Source organism: Nilaparvata lugens, chromosome 7 (genome assembly GCF_014356525.2).
Source record: "Nilaparvata lugens isolate BPH chromosome 7, ASM1435652v1, whole genome shotgun sequence".
Classification (NCBI taxonomy): domain Eukaryota; kingdom Metazoa; phylum Arthropoda; class Insecta; order Hemiptera; family Delphacidae; genus Nilaparvata; species Nilaparvata lugens.
The window spans coordinates 19,668,819-19,695,244 of record NC_052510.1 but is presented as its reverse complement, the minus strand read 5'-3'; the positions used below and the strand labels follow the sequence as shown (position 1 = coordinate 19,695,244).

The following is a 26,426-nucleotide window of genomic DNA, read 5'->3' as shown; positions in this document are numbered from 1 at the left end:
ATGTGTATCTGAAATTTATATTTTTGTATTAAATATCAACTTCAAGGTCTTGAGTTAATTAAATTACTTATATTAATGTTGAAGTCTCATCCATCTTTAGATGTTAGTCAGACTGGATAAGACCATAAGTATGAGTGAAAATAAAGGTGAGTCTGAGTGTTGATTCAACTTCTAAGTAGATTCATATTTTTTTTTTAATTTTCCTATTTACATTTTGCGAATGAACCTTATATTTATTTATAAATTTTAGAAGAAACTAGAACAAATAAATCAATTTGTAGGCTACGGGTGAGAAAAAGAGAGTGCTTGATGTGATTCTACCAAGCAGGAATAACAGTAAAATACACCGTAATGATTTTTTAAATTTATTTGTAACTAACTATAATTAGTTAGAATCTGAGAGGTTGTCTTTTATCTAGCTATGAATGCATGAATAATCGCAGAGGATGTGAAAACATACTGTAACTAAACTAAATAATATATTACCTATGAGAGGATATTGCCAATTTTAATAAAATGGATTTTGTCTCAGTAGGCTATAAGACAATCCTCTGGTTAGGCTACTACTTTATGTTGATATGTTAAAGTTACCGTACTCAATTTTTTATAAAAATAGGAGATTTTATTTTTAAACTTCTAAATATATTCTCATAGTAAGCCTACATATTATTTATAACATCAAATATTTATTTATGGAAATCTTATTGATTATTGGATGCTTTGTAAGTTATTTGATGTGTATAATATTTCAAGTATTTGATTAGAATGTGAAATCAATTCAATTTGGTTAGAATAAAAATCATTTCTATTTTGAACCAGGGTATTGGAAAATGTTAAATTCTTATCATAGTAGTTGTTTGAGCTTTGATGTTTTTTAACCACTATTAGTGGTTTTGTAACATAACTTTTTAGTAGGTACCGGTACTTTTACTTTATGCATTATTTTATCTTATAGATTCTATAATTTAGTATATTAATTAGTTCCATAGAATATTTAGAAATTTCCTTACAAAAATAAGATTATCATTGAAAATTTGTGTACCGCTATAATTATACCGTAAATTCAAATATACCGCTAAAATAAGTTGAAAATTCCAAAAAATTGTTAAACAATTTTATAATTATCTTTATTTGTAACTGCTTTAAAAAAATTTAAATACTCCAAAATTGTCTTTTAAATTTTTTAAAAATATCCAAATTATTTTATATTTCACAATTATTTGTTCTTGACCTAACTTTACGCAATATGTTTGCTCAATTGAAGGGAAATTTCGAATGATCATATTGCATCACTGGTCAGAGAAAAATGGATGCAGCTGGCAAGTCGTTAGGTATGTGTCAAACTGTGTTGTTTCCTTTTAAAAATCTAATTGTGTGTTATTTGAATTGTTTTAAATTGTTTAATTATTTTCAGAAATGAAAGTTCCTATTCGACCAGCGCCTGCACCCCCTGGACCAAGCAGAAATGCACAGCCTTGCAGAACTTCGTCCCAACTGCTGGACGACTTTGGCAACTGGTAAGTTGTTTTGATAGGTTAATTATTATATTTTGAAATCTTCTTTGTTATGGTGATAAAACTTGACTATGTCAAGTATCAGTATCAGTGCTTTTAAATTAATCCTTTTAGATATCACATTAAGCAATTTCAAACAACATTAATGCCAATCAATTTCTATTTTAAAATTTTCATTTTTTGATGACATTTAAATAATGTAGGCGTAGACTGTTTAGCGCAATTGAATATTATTGTTCTACTTACATGTTTCCGCCCAAAAATAAATTACAGTACATTTTAAATTCAAAAACCTTTTATATATTTTTAAGTCTGTATGGTAATGATTTCCTGTTCTGTTTCTTTGTTTTATAATTTCATACCGTTACCGTTTTATTACATTTATATAAAATACCATTTATTGAAAAATCCTTATATTTGTAATTAACTTACGGTTTATGTTCTTGAGTGCCCAACGTAATTTTAAAAACGTATATTTTAGGATAGATTTACTATGTCTATAAGATCAACTACGGTAAGCCTACGTATATTCAAATGTTGAAATTTGACTCACGGTAGGCTATATTTATGTCGACACAGGTCTAATTTAAAAGATTGCTTTCACAATCTAATAAAAAAATGTAAAGTAAGGAAAGAAATTTTAACCTAGTTGATGTTATTCCACTTAACTTCTTAATAAACCTGTAACTCTTATAGGCTACTTGGTTGATAGTTTTTATCATTATAGCTTTTCTGTAAACTTTTTCAATATGATCCAGGCTATTAGCTATACGGTAAATTGTTAGCTTAATTTTCAAACTATATACCTTGATGATTAACATTTTTTTTCAACAAATTAAAGAAAAAAATGTTTGAATGAGTTGCAGTCAGTTTCCATATGACGATAAAGTTAAGGAAGGATTGGTTTTACACAAAATATTTTTAATCTAAATTCCAATTGAAAGAGAGGTTTTAAGAAAGATTTAAGATCTTTAACTGAATAAAATTGGACGATTTTTACTGCTTTAATTAGAATATTGCCGTGCTACCAATTTTCCTTAAACGGTTGGATTAGCATTTAACACCTATCACCTAAGGAAAGTTGTCGGCTCCAATAAAATAGATTCTTGATAAACTGTGAATGGATCTATTGCCTATGAATGAGAAATCCAGTTTTCAGAGCAAATTAACTTATAATCTTCAGATGAAAATTTTGGCAAAAACACAGAAATATAAAACGAACAATAACTTACAAGCCTAATGATTTCAGAATTATTACGAACTAAAAAATACTTATCTAGTTTACAGTTGAAACACAGTGGCTATTGGCTTTACTACACTAACAGCAAACTTTGCACAAAAATTTATATAAACTCAATTTACAACATTAATAAATTCATTTAAACAGACAATAACTCAGAGCACAAAATTATACAAGCAACAGCCAGCCATGTTTTTCAGAAGAAGCTCGAACAGGAAAAGGACACAATTTGCCAGTCATGAAAGACAACGCCCTGTTCAATATCGATCTTTACAGACACGTCAACACAAAATTATAACTTATAAGTTTAGAATTCACATTCTACATCTGTTCTCAATAAAACTTTATTTTGAAAATGTTATTTTAAATTTTTATACATATATTCTATTCAAATAAACGATTTATTTAGTAATTTGTTAACCCTACCTCGGTGACATTATGGAACAATGCAACAAACATTTACGATAATAAATTCTCCGTCAAAAATTTGTCCGTCTATTGATAACTCTGACATTTACTATAAAGTTCCATAGATCTAGAATTGAAGATTCGATTCCAATGTGAGAAGAAAAATGTAATATTACAAATACCCCCCTCTTGACATAAAAAAATTTTACTGTTTGAAAAATTTAAAGAAAAAATTTACATTGACCCTAATGAAAATTGTTGAAATTTAAATTTGAGAACAGTAACAATTTTTTCTAGAAAAAAAAACATACATGTCATCCAAAAATATTGAAAATTATTATAAAAATTCATCAATAGCGTTTGTTATATGTTTCCAAACAATATCTCAAAATATAGAATATCAATATTACTTTTGATTTAGCTTTATAATTTAAAGAAAAATATCTCAACAGAAAGTTTAATATGTAAAGAATAGTTTTTTGAAATTGCACATAAATTTAATAGATAGAAAAATTTAATTTTTATTGCATAAAAAAAAATTTTAGTATGTTGAATAAAAAATTTATTATTATTATTATTATTTTTTTTTTTTAAATGAATTGATGAATTGTTACATTTAATTTTCACATAAAATTCAATAAATCAAAAAATGTTCATTTCTTTCACTATTGACGCGGTTGATTTTATTGATGCACATTTTGGAAAACAGTCCGTTAAGGCACTCAGTATGATTTTCAGTTAAGTGTGACTCCAATGTGATGACGTTAAGTGTTGGGCTGATCTGGATGCACGAAGTGTTGGGCTGATACTTGTAGTCGACTGCTGCATACCAAACTCGATACAGGTGACATCTCAGTTAGCATTGCTTCATGTTTGTAGTAGACGGCTGCATTCCAATTCAATACAGAGTCACATAAATTTTGTATCATATTTGTAATTATACAATGTACATTTCAGGCTTGAAATGACAATGTAATTCATTTTTTTGGAAAAGAGATAGACGCTGCATACAGGATTAATTTAGGTGAGGATTAATTTAGGTAAGGTTTGGTTTTTTGATATTTTCAGTTTTCAAGGTTTAGAGTTCTGCATACAGGAATAATTTAGGAGAGGATTTTTTGAATCAATTCTTTCATGATACTGTGACTGTTCTTCTGAATTCAAAGTTGTGAATGTGAACATGGATGGCAATTACCTCCAGGTAATGCAGTAGTGTTGAAGTTTGAGATACAGAGTCAGCAATAAGCATTGGCATTGCTATTGGCGTATGCTTTGGTGTCGGCTGTGGCATCGGCGTTGATATTGGCATTGGCGCAGGCATTGGCATTCGCATTGGCGCAGATTTTGGCATTGGCGTAGCTATTGGCATTGATTTTTTTTTTTTTTGTTGGCATTGGCATTGGCGCAGATTTTTGGCATTGGCGTAGCTATTGGCATTTGCGCAGGCATCGGCATTGATTTTTTTTTTTGTTGGCATCAGCATTGGCGCAAGCATTGGCTTCGGCGCAGGCATCGGCGTAGATATTGGCGTTGACATCAGCACAGGCATCGGCGTTGATTTTGGTGTAGTTATTGGTGTTGACATTAGCGTAGTTATTGGTGTAGGCCGCAGCGTAGATTTAGGCGTAGATATTGGCGTAGTTGTGTCACACTAGTTTGAAAATCACCCAAATGTTCTTAACACTCTTCATGGCGTTCACTTGTTACTGATTTCGAGATTCACATGATAACTATTTCAATGTTAATGTCTGTGCTGTACCTGTTATCTTAAAATGCTTATAAACTAAGAAGAAAAATTTTGATTAGGCTATCAATACAATCTAATACACATAAAAATTATTTTAAGTATCTATGAAATTGAAATTTGTTAACATCTTATTATACAGTCAGCAATACATAAATTGTGAAATATGGACATATCAATGATAAATTTAAAAAAAAAATCATTCATTTATTCACTGTTCAAATATCAACATTTTAATCCATTCTTCAAAATAGAAATATAATTTCATAACACCCTGTATCATTATCAAAATTGTAAAAAACAAACATCATAACAACACAACAAAAATTTAATTTCAATACATATTTCAATAATTTCAGACATTTGGTCTTCTATTCAATCATTTCATAATATATATTTGCATTTCATTATTATTTAATATAACATTTCATTTATAGCATGTTCATTTCACATTTATGATTTATCATTCAGGGTTTCAAAATTATTTAGTTTTAATTTTGTTCAAAAATTGTATAAAAAGCAAATTATTTAATATTATTAATCATCGTTTGTTGGATACTATAGTTTATTTCGACTCTTCAATGTTCTAAACACAAACTACATTTCATGACAAAACTTTACTATCAAACATTAAACAAGAAACCATTCAAAACATCAATAATATTTTGCTTCAAAGGCAAACAATATTCATAATTAATCATCATTTTGCATCTATGGCAATCAACATTATTAATCATATTTTGCATCTATGGCAATCAACATTATTAATCAACACAAAAAATATTATCTCATTACTGCCTCTCTAAGTCATAACCTCTGTTATTCCTTCTTTAGGCAATAATGGGTTTCCATCTCAAAAAACAATCACATACCAGCAAAATTCTAATCAACAAACCCCACTAAAATTCTACATACACTCCAGCATCCATTTCAAACGATAATCAATCATATCAAAATTTATAGAACAAACAGTTTTAAAATTTGAAAAAAAAAATATCAATTACAAAACACTTTAGAAAAATTTTAGCCTTTAACTCATTTCAATTGATAATATAACACAACGTTTTAAATTAAACCAATTATTTTTTAAAATAATTTAAAATTTAAAGACTGTATAATAAGTACAAACATTTCAAGATTATAATACAAAGATGATCAAGATGAAATACTGGGTAAATAAGTTCCCTAAAAAATACAAACAAGAGGAAAAGAAAATTGGGTAAATAAATTCCCTAAAACAATATACACCAAATTGATACACTTCACATAAGTGATACATGATGAAAAAATATGTCACAAGCACACAATTCTTTACACCACAATGGATAGATTTTGGAAAAGTTAAGTTTTATCAACAATTTAAAGATTAGGAAAATAAGCTACTATTTCAACTTCCAAAATTATTTCAGAAAAAATACAAATTTAAATGACTATGGACAAGATTGGTTAAGATATGCTTCATAGAAGAAATTTACTGAATATTACACAAAGACAGGAAAGAATTGAAATTTGAAAAGATCAAGGGCCAAGAAAAATAGGCTATAGGAAAGAAAAAAGACACAATTATGGACTCTTACCATACACTGTGTAGCGATTATGCTATTCTGAATCCCGGCATAACACAGGATTCCTAATCATTGTGTGTTGGGGAATACCCTTCCATCATGTGATTCACTGTCATCATCTTGTAAATAAGCAACTTGAAACAACCTTTGAATACTAACACATCAATGGTGACTTTGTGTTTTGTTTTCTTCAATAGCATGATTTTATTCATGGGTTCATTTGTTTCAACAAAGCCGTTTTGCCTACAAAAGTTAGTCATGTTCACTTGAGAATGCATTGCATACACCTTTTCAATTCTCAGTTGAAAGTTGAACTCATCAACTTGACTCAAAGCAACATTCATTTTGTTCACATTATTCCTAACCTCCACAGAAACCTGTCTCATGTAATCATTCATTTTGTTTACAATCTTCCTAACTTTTGATGTAGTAATCTGATCCATAGAAACATTTGATTTGTTTACTGTTTTCCTAACCTTCAATGTAGCAATAGTACTTTCTTGATAGTTGACTTTCAATGAAGACAACTCCCTACCTACTTCTTTACTCAATTCTACTATCTCATTAGGGTTGACTTTTTCAACAACAGTAACTAGGCCTACATTTCCAGAAACTTGAATGAGTTGATCTTGTAACTTAACACTACTATCATCCTGCTTCAATTTGTTTTCATCTTCATGACTATCTTTCAATGTTTCATTTGCATTTTTCAATAGAAGGTTTATACTAACCTGCTCTAGTCTTATGCTAGTACATTCTTGCTTCATATCATCAAACCTAGCACTTTGATCTTGTTTAAAATTATCAAACAGTTGTGTTAAGGCAGCTATTAACTCATCATCATTTCTAATATTTTTCATATTGTATGCCATTTTGCTAGTCTGCACAGATAATATATTCATTAGGACTTGATCTCTCTTGAACCGATTTCCCACTCAGCAGTAAACCATTCACAACCTATCAAGACATCTAACCTAAACATAATTTCTATAACCAGGGATTTCATAGTGTACCATTTGGGACATATTTATTTTGTAATTCGGTCCCACCACAGGGGTAACATTTGGAACAAATGTGGTGATTCAGTCCCACACCAGGGCGTACCATTTGGAACAAATGTGGTGATTCAGTCCCACACCAGGGCGTACCATTTGCCGTGCTACCAATTTTCCTTAAACGGTTGGATTAGCATTTAACACCTATCACCTAAGGAAAGTTGTCGGCTCCAATAAAATAGATTCTTGATAAACTGTGAATGGATCTATTGCCTATGAATGAGAAATCCAGTTTTCAGAGCAAATTAACTTATAATCTTCAGATGAAAATTTTGGCAAAAACACAGAAATATAAAACGAACAATAACTTACAAGCCTAATGATTTCAGAATTATTACGAACTAAAAAATACTTATCTAGTTTACAGTTGAAACACAGTGGCTATTGGCTTTACTACACTAACAGCAAACTTTGCACAAAAATTTATATAAACTCAATTTACAACATTAATAAATTCATTTAAACAGACAATAACTCAGAGCACAAAATTATACAAGCAACAGCCAGCCATGTTTTTCAGAAGAAGCTCGAACAGGAAAAGGACACAATTTGCCAGTCATGAAAGACAACGCCCTGTTCAATATCGATCTTTACAGACACGTCAACACAAAATTATAACTTATAAGTTTAGAATTCACATTCTACATCTGTTCTCAATAAAACTTTATTTTGAAAATGTTATTTTAAATTTTTATACATATATTCTATTCAAATAAACGATTTATTTAGTAATTTGTTAACCCTACCTCGGTGACATTATGGAACAATGCAACAAACATTTACGATAATAAATTCTCCGTCAAAAAATTTGTCCGTCTATTGATAACTCTGACATTTACTATAAAGTTCCATAGATCTAGAATTGAAGATTCGATTCCAATGTGAGAAGAAAAATGTAATATTACAATATTAAAACTATAATTTTCAAGCGTTATTAACTATAAACTCTACTTCTTGGAAAGATAATAAACTGATCAATATCGTGCAAATTGATAGTAAAAATAAGAAAGCCATGCTTTTAAGAAATTAGATTCAAGTTTTATCAGAAATTATGTTTATTCTTTCATCAACATGGCTGCTATGTGTGTCAAAGTTTATTGATTTCCTTTTAAATCCTAGATTATCAGATAAAAAATTAACAAAAACTTGTGCTCAACAAAAATTTCAAAGTGGGTGTCGACTGACATCTGTTTGCATATAAAGTTTTCCATTGCTATCAATCTTTTCCGGTTATCCCATCTTCCGTTGTTAGTGTTAGTGTCCCACACCCTCCTCTGCTTGACAAAATAGATAGCACTATCTTTATCTAGCTCCGCAACGTTTCCAGATCGTTTTTTAAACATGTAAAAATATAATTAACAAAATGATTGTTGAATAGAAGAGGATTAATAAATTAATAGTCTCGTCATAGAATCATGGACGTTTGTATCCGGTAAGGTGCTCTTTCTAAATAATAATAATTTAAAATATTAAATATGATATTCCTATCTCAAGCAGTTTTATTGGATGGGAGATGAGAAGAAGAATGCACATGCTACAGAAGCCGAACTAAACCTATCTATAGAATTATTCCAAGATCTATTTCGATACATTTCTATAATACTTAGTTATCCAGAGATCGTTATCAGCGAGTGAGTGAATAGGAGTGTGAGTTCGGATTTTTATAAGTACAGAAATAAAAATCTATTATGGCTGCTTATATACAGAGAGAATATGATGATAACAATACAACAAATACTGGAGTAATTCTGGCTTTTGATTAGTTGCGTTGCTATCAACTCACTTTGAACAGCACATTCAACACTGTTGAAAAAGTTCAGGTTGGCGATGCTTTATGGTGTGACCCAGTTGCTCTCTTCATGTACTAATCTTGACATCATGAAATATGTTTCTTGAATGATGCAATGTTTTCATATAACATTGCCAAAAATATTGTCGCCAAAGCTGTCAATTTTCTCTCTTTCTCTCTCTTCGTTTTAACTGTCGATGGAAATATCTGTTTTAATCAGCTTCTACTTGAAGGATCAATTTTTCTTCTCAAGGTCCTTCAGCAAGTTATTTCAGGGATGAGACTGGTTCAAATTGTTGTATCATAAATCTATATTTGCGGCGAGCATCTAATGATTTGCCCTCCATCAGCAACAAATGAAGAAATAAGGCCACAATTGGGCATGTAAATTATAGGGTAAAGTCATGGAATAATTAAAGTGTTTGAAGTCTCTGTAGAATAATAGCCTGATTGCAACAAATTTTGCCGAATTTTGAGCGGAGTTGACTTCGGCTTTATTGATTGGCAATTAATAGTTCCGTTGACAGTTATCGAATTAGCAGTGATCATTTTATTCTTACTTTTGCTTGCTGCAATTAAAGATTAAATTCACTGGTATCCATGGATTTCTTGTCTACTCTGAAAGAATTCTTGGCAAAGCCTATTCGCTATGAGTAGGTAGGTGGAGAGGATTTCAAAAACATCTGAAGCGCCCGTATGGGGCGCTTCATTGAATTAGGCTACAATTACTCGTCAATAAGGCTAAAATTATCCACGGGGAGGGTAGGGATTCTGCATCAAAACGCCAAATAGCTGTTACTGTATTCTCAACAACTGCAAAAAATAACTGTAGGCCTAATAGTAAAGCACTTATTCTATCAGTTTACTGTTCCTTGACATTAATTGTTTTTATGGAAAAAATAGATGATAACTTTCAATAAAAATGAGAAAATATGCATAGACGTTCAATAGATTCACTTCAAACTGGCAGCATTTCTCATGAATAACATTGATTCTTCCCAATTAACTAATGCTGACAGATTAGAGAAAAGTGTAAATATAATTTGTTTACATAAAAGCAGATGAAGGAATTCGTATTCGTTATATTTTCTCAGAAATCGTAATCAGTTGACTCACTCACTGTCAGTCAGTGAAATAGATACGAATTTTATAATTATAGATATAACAAGAGTATCAATGTTTCAATTAATTATTTTGTAGACCATGATATTATGTAAAGCTACTAATAAATGGATGATACCGTATCCATCACTCAGATTTGATGAATGACGCGCTTTTAGTTCTCTGGAAGGATGACCGCTTCAAGTCAACTCCACTATTTGTTATTAATGAGCTGGAATATCAGTTTGGATACCACCTAAAATTTGTGGCCCATCGTATGTCATCGTCATTTTCCCTATGCTATCCTTCATTTACCACGTACTAGCTAGGACTCATAGATATATAGATAGAATTTTATTGATAGTTTTTACTAGGCTATCGCCTATTGTAACATGAAGCTTACAAACCATTTTTGATTTTCAGATTAAAACTAGAAAAAAATATACAGATCCATTATCTAACTAGTTAAACTCATGTGAGTATCATAAAAAAAATCTGGTGTGGTACACTCACACAACTTTCCTTGCACATTGATCTATAAGCCTCATTCTTAAAAGAGTATAATTTCGGGGAATAACATTATGCCGGTTGGCGGCTAAATAATTAAAACTAGGAGACTCATGTCAGTTGATAGGGCTTATAAATAGCTATCTAGGGTATAAATTTGAAGAAAATCGTTAAAGCCGTTTTCGAGAAAACCGTGAAAAATAGGCTATGGTTTTTTAGCCATTATCCGCCATTTTGAATTGAATTTCTTATTGTCGGATCCTCATGGTATAAGGACCTTAATTTTAAAATTTCAAGTCAATCGGTTAATTAGGAATGGAGTTATCGTGTTCAGACACACACACACACACACCCAAAAATCATATTTTTGGACTCAGGGGACCTTGAAACGTATAGAAAACATGAAATTAGGGTACCTTAAATTTTTTTGGAAAGCAATACTTTCCTTACCTATGGTAACAGGGCAACGAAAGTAATGAAACGTATAGAAAACATGAAATTAGGGTACCTTAATTTTTTTGGAAAGCAATACTTTCCTTACTTATGGTAATAGAGCAAGGAAAGTAAAAAAAAACAATATAGATAATTCGAGTTATCTCATTATTTTATGATCAATTATAATAATTAATTATTTTTAGATAATGTTATAGTTCTATTGATTATTCATGACTAGAATTCTATTTTTATCGCAATAATTCCCTAGGTGAAAAAGTGATTTTCCATTCACTTTCCTGTACAACTAGACACGTGAGGTGTTTTTGAATGAAGCGTTGACTAAGCTATTTAAGGAAGCCATACTCTTATTTCAAGGCATCAAGGAATGAGATTGTCTTACAGCAACCCAATTTGGTCTGGTCTAGCTTCTAAACGTTTTTAACCCCCAGTATTGATCTTGTTATTATCAACTATCACTAGAAGTATCTTTAAAAAATCAGGAAAAACATCTTCAAAATTCTTCAAATCGCCAAAGAAATTAAACATTAAGTTAATGAATTTTCTAAATTTAGCTTGGTTTTCATTTAGTTTCAGTAACCGTATCTAGCTTGTGAATGCGGCGATACAGTTAAATTTAAAACTAACATTAAAATATAATTGTTTTTTTTCCAAAGATAAGTAGTTCTAATTGATTATGATTTCAAATCATTCTTCTGTATAATTTTTTTTTTTTTTTTGATATATGAACATTATTTAAATTATTCACTAAGCACTGTCTGTTTGTTAATTATCTCAATTTATTGTGTAGTTAGTTTATTTTATTTTTCTTATTTGATTTACATCAAACAATGTGAAAGTAACTGCTTATTATTGGTCTACAACCGTAGCTCTTCAAAAGGAATGAAAAATTATGGAAATTAATAATTATTTTGAAAATAACTAAAATGTGTAGCTTGCAATGCTCTGGATCTGAATTACTGTACTATCAAATTGAATTGTAAAACTTGGCATCTAAAAAAAATAATCTCATCTTGAAAAACATCTCAAAATTAAAAATTTATTTCTAAATTACAATTAAAATCAATCAATTTCTTTTCAATTAAGTCAACTTCCGTGACAAAAAACATCAATTTTTATTCAATAAAAAATATATTTCGATCTCTAGATCTATTTTATAATTTCAAGGTGATTAATTAATACTGAAGTTACAAAGCTAAACAAATTCCAGATACTGTGATGGTGATATAATTGAATTGCTGTATTATTGTTTACCACATTATCTTATTCGACGAAACTCTCTAACCTTCTATTTCCTTATCAAATTACATAATCCTCAAGGCCGTTTCTACAATAAAAATATGACTACTAATTAACTACGTTGTACCCAATCTTAAGACGTGGATAAATATTATAAACAAACAATAAGACTTCAATTTATAGATAAGACTTCAAATTCGTAGCGTCTGGGTCATCCACCAAGTTGGGCTTTGCAATGTAAAATGAATTTCATACTTCATACAAGTATCATACAAATGATGCATTATCATGATAAAATAAGTGGACCAACTTAAAATAAATCCGTTCTGCAATGTAAAACGAATTTCATACTTCATACAATATCATACAATAATGATAAATTTTCATATTTCAAAAATTGAAAACTTCTCACTTCTAATCTAGTTAAGTGGACGAATTTTACTTTTTATTATAAAACAATTAAAAACTCGATTTTTAATAACTGAATATCTAGCTGATTATGTTAGATTGTGAAATATTCAGTATTTTCTATATAATAGCCGTTTTCACACTTATCGATTGTCAGCCGACACTCAGAAGCTATCCTCCGATTGGCTGAGAATCAGCAGTTTGAGGACAATGCTGAGTGTCGGCCGACAATCGGTAAGTTTGAAAACGTCAATATATTCATATTCGATATAATTTATATTTTTCAAATATGGTACCTACATACATGGCTTCATATTATTGCCATATTTCAAATAATAAATTATAATTTTCACTTCTTGCAATTTTATCTCTCAGAACAAAATAAATCTCTAGCACAAAATAAAAATCAATCAATCTCATACCTAACCCTGTATTGAAAAATTACTATTAATTTCCTTCAAGTTCTTAGTCAAGCATTCTTCGTTATAATGTTTTATAATATATTAATGTAATATTTAAAGCGTTTTACATTAAACATTTTTTGACAAGGATGAGTTACACCATAATTTTTTAAATAGAAAGATTAGAATTAATTGAGTTCAATAAGATGAGAATCGTTTGCAGTGATCCATTCATGGATAGGAAGTTCTCGAGGTCGGAGACAACCTTGGCCACTAAGAAGAAGCCCCCTCCACCCAGGCCCCCGCCACCCAAATTGCAGCCCAAAGCTGTCAATAGGAAACAGGTGAGCAGTTCAGTTCGCTTCTCAATTCAAATAACATAATGAATTGATTTATTAAAATAATGTGACGTTTTTCAACTCTATGGATGATTTCTGTATTATTGTTAAATAAAATAAAAATTCTATTCATTGTTTCAAATCTGATAACTACTAAACAAAATAATATTAATTTATATTGTATTGAGAAATTATATTTCATGAATTTTTTCACAAACTTTACGAACTCAATCCAAAATGAATAATGTATTTCCTTGTTGAAGTAATCTGCGCTTTAGGTGTTACTGATGGGATTGCTGGTGATCTAAACATTGTTTTGTTGATGAGTGAGCAAACATTTTTGTTCATTGTAGTATATCACAACAATAATTATTTTCGGCTCATATGAGCATATTATTGTTGGAGCTTATGTAGCCTATAATATTTGGACAATTTGAAACTAAATTAGGAAATTGAAGAAGTTTTGGGCAATTGCCTGTTTTTTCTTTTCCGGTCGTTGAATTATTTTTGCTAACCTAATAAATAAATATAGAAACTGATCTCAAAATTTTTCGGACATATTTTTAACTACTTATCACTTGGTAGCATAATAAAAATATAAAGATCTGGTGTTAATGTGTTGAAGCTAATATGCATAACTAATTTATTGTAAGCATGTAACCTCATATCTTGAAATATATTTTTGCTATAATATAGGATAACTGTAGAAGTAACAATCTCATAAAAATAATACAATTTGATGATAAAATTCTCTTTTAAACGGAGCTAGGACTTTCTCTTTACCACTGGACTAATATTATATCATTGTATTTTTTAAATTCTATCAATGGGCTTATATTATTTTATCGTTGTAAATAAAACACATCAATAAAATTTACGAGTAAAATTGATTAATATTAATCTTATCTATTAGAATAGAAATGTCATCTCAGGTTAAATTGTTCGTGCTAAATAAGCAATAATCCAACGTTCAATAACTATTTCAGGTTGCTGGCTCTATATACAGGCAAATTTGCATAAAATTCATTCCAAAGGTTTGTCCACTATAAACGTGATCCTGAGTAGAAATTAGTAGAATATTTTCCCTGATTTTTCTCTGTAGATATTGCCTTCAATATTCAGCTTCAAGATTGTTTTAAAAGAGTATGCTTTTTGTTGGTAATTTTAGCTACAGAATTTCGTTGTTTCGATTTTCTATTGTTGTCAAGGTTATTTTATATTTCAGCTGTAAAAATAACCTTCCATATAATAAAAAGTGAAACTCCTCAAACCTTGAAATTATTTTTGACGAACTAAGCTTTATTTAGAAAGTTTTTTTAGAAATTTTCCTTATTGCCCTATGTTCTTTACTCGCTAGATACTATTCTTGGAATTTTGAAATTTTCCGTCTTGAGTCATAAAATTGTGTGATTGCGGTATTTTTTTTAATAGTTTATTCAATTATTTATTGTTTGATATAATTATTTATGATCAACTATCTGATTTGGAAGTCGATGTAGAGGAATTTCTATTACAACTTGTTGACTCTGGCGGTTGAAAAGATGTACATTACTAATAATTGATGAAGATTCTATATTACGAAATTCATTTGCATTTTGATTTTTATAATTTACTTATTTTCATTCAAAATTATAAACTTACTTTTTCATTTAAGATCAGTATAGTTTCTCATTTAGACAATATAGCCTTTCTTTGTAGCTTGTATCTACAGTTCTCTTGAGTAATATGAATTTCAACTACAACTTGCAATACTTTCCAATAACTTATATGTTCATTTACATGCATTATTGATGTTTTCTCATTATTTTATCCTAGGAATATTATTTCTCTCACATTCAAAATGATCGAATTATTAAAATTACTCTTGGATGCGTAATCCTCCAAATCTCTATAGAATACCTTACTTCACATTATTATTCTCCACTGGCTTCAAGATTCTAATTTTAATTACGAGTTTTAATTATTGAGTTTTTCATGTCACTGAACTTTAAACGTGTGAGTTCAATGCCATTCCTTTATGTTATTCTTTTGAACAGGTATTCTGTGAATATCTTCTATTGTTATTCTGTTTCCGGCTTGTTTTAGCCGAATAATATTGCACATCTTATCTTGTTGAATAAGTTTCCTTAAACATTAATTATTGCTGTGCCAAATTCTGAAAGAATCGTAGTTTTACTGATGAAAAACGTATTACAGATATTTTCTATGAAATTTCATTATCCTTTTCATTTTGGTAAAATCCCAATCTTGAAAATGAAGTCACCAAATGATTTAAAATAAACAGTCACCAAACTTCTCAAATAATTTGTTTAATAGCTAACCCGATATTATTTGTTTAATAGCAAAGCCGATTCAAACAGTAACTCAAGAATTTATTTTTATAAATAAATTTTAGTTTGGGCCAGAGCAACGTTCATAATGATTGTCATTCATTTTGCAAAAGTGTGTTTAATAATAGGTCTACTTACACTTGGATCTTAGTCAACAGACCGAAAAGCAACAAGTGTAACTTCCACTTAGTTCATAACAAGCATAAATACTAACCATGTCCTCAATACTTCCAAAAGTAGTAAGCCAATTAAACTCCACAATTTTTAATAATCGCTTATGAATAATTTAATGCTTATTTATTGTTGATCGATAAAACGTTTATTCATTTGAATTATTTTATTAACTCTTGTATTACATAATTTCAGGCGCCAACACAACTGCTAACGAATATATTCGGCCGTAAGCAGCCGAGTAAGGGACAAGCGGGGGCGGGGAAGCAGTCGGACGGGGACAGGGACAGGTCGTCTCCAAACTCGTCACTGTACGGGTTTGGGGGTGGGGGAGGGGGCAGCTGTTACGGGTCGACGCAGCATAATATCCAGGTGGCAGCGAGCAATGTGCCCAGTGCCACCTTGATCGATTTCAACTCGCCGCCGGCTTCGCCCACGCTGACTGCACGCTCCAGTAGTGATGGGGTGAGTTACTGTCAACATTACCTCCCCCCCCATTAATAAATAAATCGAATTGAACCTTGTTAAGATATGAAATCATTATAAGATGATAAACAATAGATCAGATACAATTAATGATTCAATTGGATATAAATTGGATTGAACTTCGTTAATAAATGAAAACATAAGATAATGAGCGATAGATTAGATACAACACATTCATCTTCTCGTTATATTCATATATTTTATCAAAACATATCCAATCATAAAAAAATGAAATGTCATGGTGAAGAATGTGAAAATACCAAAAGTATTTCAAAGTAACCCTCTCAATAAAAAAAGTTTTTTAACCAGATCACTCCCGTGTTATCGGATGGGCACGTTAAACTGTCGGTCCCGGCTGAAGTATGACAGTCGTAAGGCCCATTGACGGCTTAAATTATATATTCAGGCGGTGGGACCTTCCCGCAAGGGACTCCCCACCAACAAAAGCTATACGAATTTACTTTTTATGTGAAAATATATCGGCCTTGAAAAACTACTAATATTGCTTTAAAATACTCCTTGTCACAACATATTTATTTGTTTAAATTATACAAAATTAGTTTCGATTTTGCATAATCATCGACCTCTGTTGTAGAAAAAAGGTTTACTAAATGGCATACTATTAATGAAAAAATGTCCCATATTTAAGAAAGGTTTCAAAAGTTCCATTCTAATGAGAAAAAAGACCACCATTATTAGCATTATTGTTTCAACTGTCTACAATCCTTGCAATTATTTGCTTTTTCCAATCAGAAACACTATTGCTGTATTACGTCTAGCTGGAGAACTGACTGTGGGATCAACAAATATAATATATCGTAATCAACAAAACCGAATATATTTTTACTATCAATGTAAACAGGTTTTCTATCCAGGTGTATCGTGAATTTGAAGATTTGCGGATTTGCTAGTTTCTTGTCGTTTACAATCCTAGCAATAAGCGGTATTTCCTGATTCAAATTCTCCTTTTTCTGATAATTTGGAGAGTGAGGCTTTGAGAACGAATCAATAATTTATACTTATATTTTATAAAATACTAATATGTCTATTATATACAAAATACATTTGAAAGCAATACAATATTAGAAGTGGTTCTGTAATTAGCATAAATCGTATGCTGTGTGCAGAGTTACACACCACGAATACGCCGTACGCTTTTTATCAGCTGCATATCAGTGATCGTGGCGCTTGAGTTTGTACACAGCTTTATAATATTTCAATTCAAACACATTGGCCGTTCTTCGTCTAGGTGGAAAACTGATTAGAGGTCAACTACCTTAATAAGCATAATTTACATTTTGCAATGTGAAAATCGGTGTTGTGGTTTGGGTGCAGGTGGAAAGCGGCTTCGAGGACGACTTCGACTTCCTGACATCGACCTCATCGAACACAACGACCCCGCTGGCAGTCGACGAGTCCGACCCGTTTTCGCCCCTCAGGCGAGCCTCACCGGGTCTCTCGATGCCACCCACCATCTACGAGGACATCCAGGGGTCCAGGAGACCCCCTTCATCCGATAGCTCGTTCCCGGGGCCTAGGAGGCAGACATTCAAGCCGACCATCATCCGCGGCGCTTACACCGGCAAACCGAAGAGGCCTCCCCCGATGAAGACGGAGTCTGTGTCGAAGGAATCGTTTGATAGCGATGACGTGAAGGCCAACTGGTCGCCACCTATGCCCTCCATGCCTCCCCCTCCCCCTCCCCCCGAAGCGCTCGATGCTCTCCTCAATGGACCCCAACTGCCGCCGCGGCCCACCACTCTCATGTCGGTCAGTAGCCTACTCTATTCATTGACTTTGGTCACATTTTATTAATTTGATTGTATGGGAGGGGATGTTGTGGTATTTCTCCATTATAGAAAAGAATAAGACGTTGATTAGACGTTGGCATTATCACTATATTTGTTCAAAATCAATTCAAATTACAGAACCATGTTTCATGGCAACTACTGCCACATCTTTAGCTGAACTGAAATTTATTGAACATAATCAGTTCAGCTGAAGATGTGGCAGGTGTTGCCATGAAAATTGGTTCTATATTTAAAACTGAAGTGAATTGAACTTCATAAGTTCAGCTGAAGATGTGGCAGGTGTTGCCATGAAACCTGGATCTTTTAATGAGAGATGAATGGACCTACAGTTTTAGGCGGGTCCCGAACCACCGGGAAGCGATTTTACAAATCTTGAATCATATTCAGAGGTCACCCTTCCAACGGGAGTATCAGGGAGTATTGACACCATCAATGTCTTATTCTTTCAATTTGTTCAAATTGATGTAAAATGTAGGCTAGTTAGAATGAGTATACCAACGCCAAAATTACAGAAAACTAATGAGCTAGTTATCTCTCCATGGTGTTCGAACAGGAAACTTGTATGTAATACACATGTATTATTAACAGGCTGAATAAATCAATACAACAATATCATGATCGGTTATTATACAACCATATTACGGGGAGCGGTTTGACTCAGTGGTCATGCTGATAAGCTATCGCTTAGATGAGTTAAGATCATGCGCCTGATATTCCTGTTGGAATGGTGACCTCTGAATATGATTCAAGAGTTGTAAAATCGCTTCCCGGAGGTTTTCGCCTAAAACTGTAGGTCCATTCATCTCTCATTATTATCTGCCTCATAACCCATGCACAAGCCTAGAGTTCGCGTGGGCATCTCTCTCAGCAAAAAAAAAAACAAAAAAAAGACGTCATGATGTGCAATAATTATACACTGTCCGAAAATAAAACCTACCGATATTTAGAATTAAATTTGAATTTGGTTACAACAGAATATGAAAAATAGTCTATTAAAGATCACCTCTCTTTTCAAAAATGAATGATTTATTTTATTTTTTAAGGATACCGTTGAAAGGAAAAAACCCTATTGTATAGCACAGTACGATTATGAGGCCACCCACCCAGATGATCTCTCGTTTAAGGTAAGATTTTATGTTTTATTCTTGAATCTTGTATTAGACCTAATATTAATATGAATTATTTTTCAGTTATATATAACTAGCAGTTAACCCGTACAGGGGAAAATGTGGTGTTGTAAAATGCAATCTCCTTATGTATACGTGGATAATCGTTTATTTTATTTATTTGAATATCACAACAGTGCGATAGTATCCCTCTAGCTGTTAGCTATTTGAGGGATATTCGTATAAAATAATTCATTACAATCAATAACAATAGTTCTGTTTTCTTAATCGACCTGGTTGTATTTCTTCATTTTCTCTGTAAATGATTGTTCTGTTTGTCCATTGCACCATAACTTAACTTAAATATAAAATACGAAAAAACTTTGCTCGGTAAGCGACAATTTTACACACACACACACACACACACACACACATTAGCAATATATCACTTTGGGATATTACCTATTACTATTCACTCTGTCATTAATATTTATTAAATCATAATACATTTTCATTTATGTTTCAAAGTAATACAAAGTTTATGTTTCAATCATTAAGCCCATCCTATTGTATGGAAGTGAAAGTTGGACAGTCAGTAAAAAAGATAAAAGCCAAATAAATGCGGTCCAAATGAAATGTCTCCGAAGAATAGTTGGGAAAACAAGACGAGATAGAGTGAGAAATGACCGCATAAGGGAAGAATATACACATTAAAGCGGTTGAAACAACAATCGATGAACGGATACTCTCTTGGTATGGACATCTCCTGAGAATGGACGAAAACAGAAAGCCTCGCCAATAAATGGAGGCCAGGGCACAAGGCAGATGACCGATAGGAAGACCACGGGTGACATGGGAGGCAACTGTTTCACGGATAGCAGCAGAAAGAGGCAAGACCGTGAATCAGTTCAAGAGAATGGCTACGGACAGAGAGCAGTGGAGAAGATGGATCCGAGGCGACCACCCAACGCTGTGAAAACGGCACATTGGGATAGATAAAGAAGAAGAAGAAGAGTACACTTTAAGTTTTGTTTGAATCTCATTTTTACTCTATAACATTGTCAACTCTAACGGCAATGAATTTAAAATAAACGGGATTCTGAATTCTGGAGCTCTTTTACCATAGGCATTGTTATATCTCTGAGTTATATAATTTCTATGTCTCAATGTGTATTCTATTTTGTTCATTCATCTATATTCGTTCTTTAAGTAGTTTCGTAACAAATCTGTGAACCTGGCTAAAGCTTCAACACCATTAAAAAATGTTTTTATTATTCTTTCTATGACCATATGCAGTAGCTGTTTTATATAAATTTGGGTGCTAAATAATGAATGGTGATTCCTTAGAAGAGAGTGCTCTGCACCAATGAATAGGAGTTGAAAACTCCCAGAAAAAAATTAGAAATTTGATAGGTCTCTAACCCGCAACCAACGATTCTTAAACCGCGCGCGCTAATGAATTGATTTAATAACAATGAAAATAAGCCTTTATACATCCTCGGTTAATTCAGAATCTTTATGCAAAGTTTCAAGTTAATCCGTTCAGTAGTACAGACGTGATGATCTGTCATTTGTGTATTTCCTATTATGTATAGTCTACATAGTAGACATAGTAGTACAGTCTAGATTATGTATGTAGTCTACTTGTATTCTTTTCTTTATGTTATTATAGAAGACAGGTAGATAACAATAGAATTAATTATTTATTTGTCCAGTAAAATATATTCATTAAGTATCGATTGAAGACATCTTGATTGATTAATAAATTTTTTAATTGTTTCAGGTAAATGATGTGATATCTTTGATAAGTCGAGTGAATGCAGAGTGGTTGAAAGGCCAGCTTATGGGCAAGGAGGGAATATTTCCGGAGAGTTTTGTGAATGTGGTGGTTGCTCTGGATGAGCAGCCGGTCGACTCATTCGACAACGACGCCAAAGCCATTGCCTTGTACACGTTCACTCCAGAAACGTGGGATGATCTGTCGTTTCAGGTGCTGTATTTCATTTATATTTCATTTTACTGTTGTATTTTTCTATTAATTCAGCTATCACCAATTGAGTATATTATAAAGCTTACTAAAAAAAAAACATGTGTACGGTATACAGAGTGTTTCTGAACTCTCTACCAATACTCTAGAGCATTGTTCCTGGGTATAACATTTTTTTTCAAACTGTCCGAAAGTCCTTAGTAACTCATACAGCCGCCATTTGATTTTTTAACTTACAATTTTTTTTCTAAATAATGGATGAACCTACAGAAGTGAAACTTTGCAAAAATCATTTATGACAACTAGAAAGAGCTACAAAACAATTATTACAATTTTTCAAATTCATAAAACAAAATGGCGGCCATCTAAAATGTAATTTCTTAAATAATAAAAAACCGTTGATTTTTCAAAAACTTACTAGAAAAACTTTTTTTAGTACTTACATTTAATTACAAATCAATATATTGATATATCATAATTCGTTTTTCAAGATTGAACGAATATTATGTGAGATAAGGCAGCTTCAGTGATAGGTGACCGCTGGAGGTTTGATGCAGTGCACGCAAGGCAAGCTGCCAGATTCTGCTTCAATAATGCAACCATCTCTACCTGCTTTGCATGATATTCTTGAGCGATTTAAAATTATTTCAAACAGTAATAAAATGCTACATAACCCTCTAGAGCTTGTTTTTAAAAAATGTACTTTGGGAAAGTTGAGGAATTCAAGAGCTGTGCTTGTATATCTTTACATTGTAATCAAATAAATGAGTGATGATATATAATTTTTCTTGTGATTTTCGGCAGGAAGGAGATACTGTGAGAATTCTGAAGCGAGTGAACGATGACTGGCTGTATGGGGAGTGCGGAGGTAGAAGGGGACAGTTTCCAGCCAATTTCGTGTCGTCCCTTTTCCCTGATGCTGATTCTTGATGTTCTCTGTGATCAATCGACGGGCAAACAAAGTTCAGGCTCCGTCAGTTGATTGTTATTTCAAAATCCAATTTCATATCTTGTCTATTGAAATTTTTAACTTTTCAACTTGGTTTTAAGGTCACAAAAATTCGATATCGTAATCGACTTGCTAGAAAATGCTTTCCATACCTATTTGGCCCCAGTTTTCTATTAATTTTGTAAAATTCTAAATTCTGATAATTTTAATTAGGTACCACATGAAACAAGAGTAAACTACAGTACTACAAACTGTTGAAACGAATGAGTGAATGTTCAAATTACTTTCTCCTTTTCTCATCATGAGAAAACCTGAACAATTAAAATGTTACGTTATTAAATTGATTATTAAATTAATTACGTTATTAATTACAACGTTTATAAATTAAGTTACAATTAAATGTTATGCTGCGGTTATGTTTTTAGATTCGGTGATTTATGTTTTAATGCTTCATTAATTTTATTCTTCTTGATGATCTATTCTTTGTACATATCAATTGTTGATTTTATCTTATGTTTAATTCTAGTCCCTCAGTGGAAGAAGACTACTCATTGTATCTGTTTGTAAATATTGTTTATTTGAAAAAAGTATGTTTTATAAACAATCCTATTATTATTGATAATGTTAAAAATTTTATTTTCTTATAACTTTGTAAAGATTTTATTGCATGAATATTATTTGTTTACGGTAGTTTTAATTACATGGCTTTGAACTTTTGTTATTGTTCTGTTATAAAAATTGAGATGCATTAGTTATCAAAATTATAATATTGTACGGCATATTATCTATCAATTTAAAATTACTACAAGTGATGGTTTGTTTTTCAAAAAGAAAAATAATATTCCATTTTCAACATTCATTTATGATAATATTATTTATTATCTTTTAGTTTCACAATATTATTACCGACACAATTATTGATTTTTCAAGTTTCTGTTTTCTATTATATTCAAGATAGTATTGGATATGATGGGTAGGTGGTGTTTAACTTGTATTCCTAAAACTAAATATCATTTAATGAATGTATTAATATTTTCATTCTTTATCATCATTTAATTTCTTCTATAAATACAACCCTCCATACATTCCCTTTTGATCGGATATCTACTTTTGTAATTGCACATTCAGCACTTTGCATCCACCCCACACATGTTCATATTTTTCTACTATACCATTAAATGCATCAAAGGATTGAATTTAATGTAAAGAAAAAATAAAAGTAGTCAATGAAAATCCGCTATTTTATGAACAAACTTCAATGAACAAATTATTGTATTAGCATAAACCAAAAAGTGCATTAAAATGTTCCATATATTTTGAAAACTTATTAAGAATCAGCATTGTAAAATTGAAATTGATACTTCTTAAATTACTGGTGAAATCGATTCTCACATTCATGAGTTTCAACAGTCACTACTAATTGGACTTCTTCATTGGCATTTTTCAATTTCATTGAACATTTTGGAAGCTATTTGGTGCCAAGATCCGGTGGTTATTGCGAATTTATTACAATAATTGCAAATATTTAAAAATATAATATCATGAAAGCATTAATAAACTATCTTCTATCTCACTAGTAAATTTTGTGATATATATTCTGATATAAATTATCACATATCAATCAAAATAATCAAACTTCTATCTTTATACTTTCATTTTCCTTATTACCTGAAGGAATATATACACATTTCATATAATTTATATTTTATCCTATTGTATTTTCAAAACATATCAACTTTTGTGATAAACTCATGATTTTAAAATTCATTTATGATAGATAATATTATCTTGTAGTTTCACAATATTATTACCGTTAACTTCGTATAACTTTGTAAATAATCTTGGAAGTCTCTAGAAGTTTTATTACGGTAATGAATATTATTAAATGAATTACAAAATAGGGAGTTTGGTTTTGAGATTTTTGTCCATAGAACTGTGTTCTGAAGCGTTTCGATATAAACTGATCATAACGTCAGTATTTTAACGCGTATAGCATGAATTTTGATGTATTATATTATGTTATTTTTATTCATTACATTGAGAAATTTGTCAAATGATCAAAATATGTTACCCATTTCATAGTTGTTTTATTTGAATTATAGTTATGCACACTTTCTTTAATATAATAATTCATTCTTTGCATTTAATTGAAAGTAAATATTGAAGAAGTTTCGAAATAAGATAATTTGCTACTTGGAATTGAGTAGAATATTTTATCTTAACTACCCAGTATTTACATTACATGTCTTAAAAACTAGAGTTTTAATTTTTAACAATTTAATAGAGGAATGGTAGCATTTATAAAGTTTCAAATTATTACCAAGGTAATGTTGGCTATAAATAAAAGACGCCAGCCTTCATGTTATTAACATTAATATTGTTATGTGCCTTTAAACAATATTTAGCATTTGTAAACTTTACTCTATTTGTATGTCTCTTAACAATTTTTTGAATATCCTATTACAGTTTTTGAGGTATTTATCGAATAACATATTTAATGTGTTTTAAATAATCCGCAGACTGTAAATAATGTTTTGTGCATATCTCTAACTTATGTACATACTCAAGTGCAGTATTAAGAAAGTGTACATTCCATCTAATTTTACCAATAATAATTGAAATACAATTTTAACAATCAAATTGTTTGTCAAAAATTATTTATAACGTTCCCTATTTTATCTGAGTCTTTTTTAATCGATTGAATGCGATGAAAGTTTATTCAATATCAGCCTTTTAATAGTGTTGTCAACCATAACATTACAATCAATTACACAATTTGTAGGCCTACAACATCACTAGTACCAGCTGGGGCATAGTGAACTCTCTAATTCTAAACAATCATTAAAGACTGCACATGTGTCATAGCTGAGTGGGAGTGACTAAATCGGAGTTAGGTGGTGAAAATAATGTCATTTCAATTTGACACCATGTCAGGTTGTCACCATAGTCAGATGTTTTGTTTCAATCAAGTTGTTTTGTAGACTGAAGCATTATTATAGTCCAGTCAACGAAGGATTATAGAGGGAAAGTTTGGAAGACAATTTTTGACCCCGCATTTCTGTTAAGAGTTAAACATATCAAAGTTCCTCACCCCTACCCCTCTATGCTAAGTGAGTGGGGGTGGTTCCAAGTTACAATTTTTTTCCTCCACCTCCTGTCTAAAGTGCTTACTTTACTCCCTGAAACGTGATACTAGAGTGTCACTTTTTCGCTCTCGGGAGGAAAAAACAGAAAAACTCCCTAGAGCATAAAAGTAACTCCATTTAAATAACATTGGAAGCATCTCTATTTTAAAAACGTACATTTGAAATAGGTTAGAAGGTCTAAGCTCAGATGAGAAAGCATAATTATATAGAGTAGTCATTAAACCAAGTAGATTCAATACCTCAACCAGACACTTGATCAATATATGACATGTATGTTTGTATGCTAAAATTATTTCAAACTTCATATCACTATGCTAAAAGAATATAATTACTTTCCTTGCCCTATTACCATAGGTAAGGAAAGTATTGCTTTCCAAAAAAAATTAAGGTACCCCAATTTCTAAATTTCTATACGTTTCAAGGTCCCCTGAGTCCAAAAAAGTGGTTTTTGGGTATTGGTCTGTATGTATGTGTGTGTATGAGTGTATGTGCGTCTGTGTACACGATATCTCATCTCCTAATTAACGGAATGACTTGAAATTTGGAACTTGAGGTCCTTACTATATAAGTATCAGACACGAACAATTTCGATCTGATGCAATTCAAAATGGCGGCTAAAATGTTGACAAAAACAGGGTTTTTGCAATTTTCTCGAAAACGGCTCCAACGATTTTGATC

The 26,426-nt window shown here is 31.3% G+C and overlaps 1 protein-coding gene across 1 annotated transcript; it reads left to right on the top strand.

The window, feature by feature from the left end:
* Nucleotides 1-1,291: 1,291 nt before the first annotated feature.
* LOC111052280 (abl interactor 1) lies at nucleotides 1,292-25,242 on the top strand. Its single transcript, XM_022338913.2, has 8 exons — nucleotides 1,292-1,331; nucleotides 1,415-1,517; nucleotides 13,648-13,768; nucleotides 16,459-16,728; nucleotides 18,085-18,519; nucleotides 19,604-19,684; nucleotides 21,450-21,656; nucleotides 22,458-25,242. The coding sequence occupies exons 1-8, from the start codon at nucleotides 1,307-1,309 to the stop codon at nucleotides 22,581-22,583; spliced, it is 1,368 nt and encodes a 455-aa protein (XP_022194605.2). The 5' UTR covers nucleotides 1,292-1,306; the 3' UTR covers nucleotides 22,584-25,242.
* Nucleotides 25,243-26,426: the final 1,184 nt, after the last annotated feature.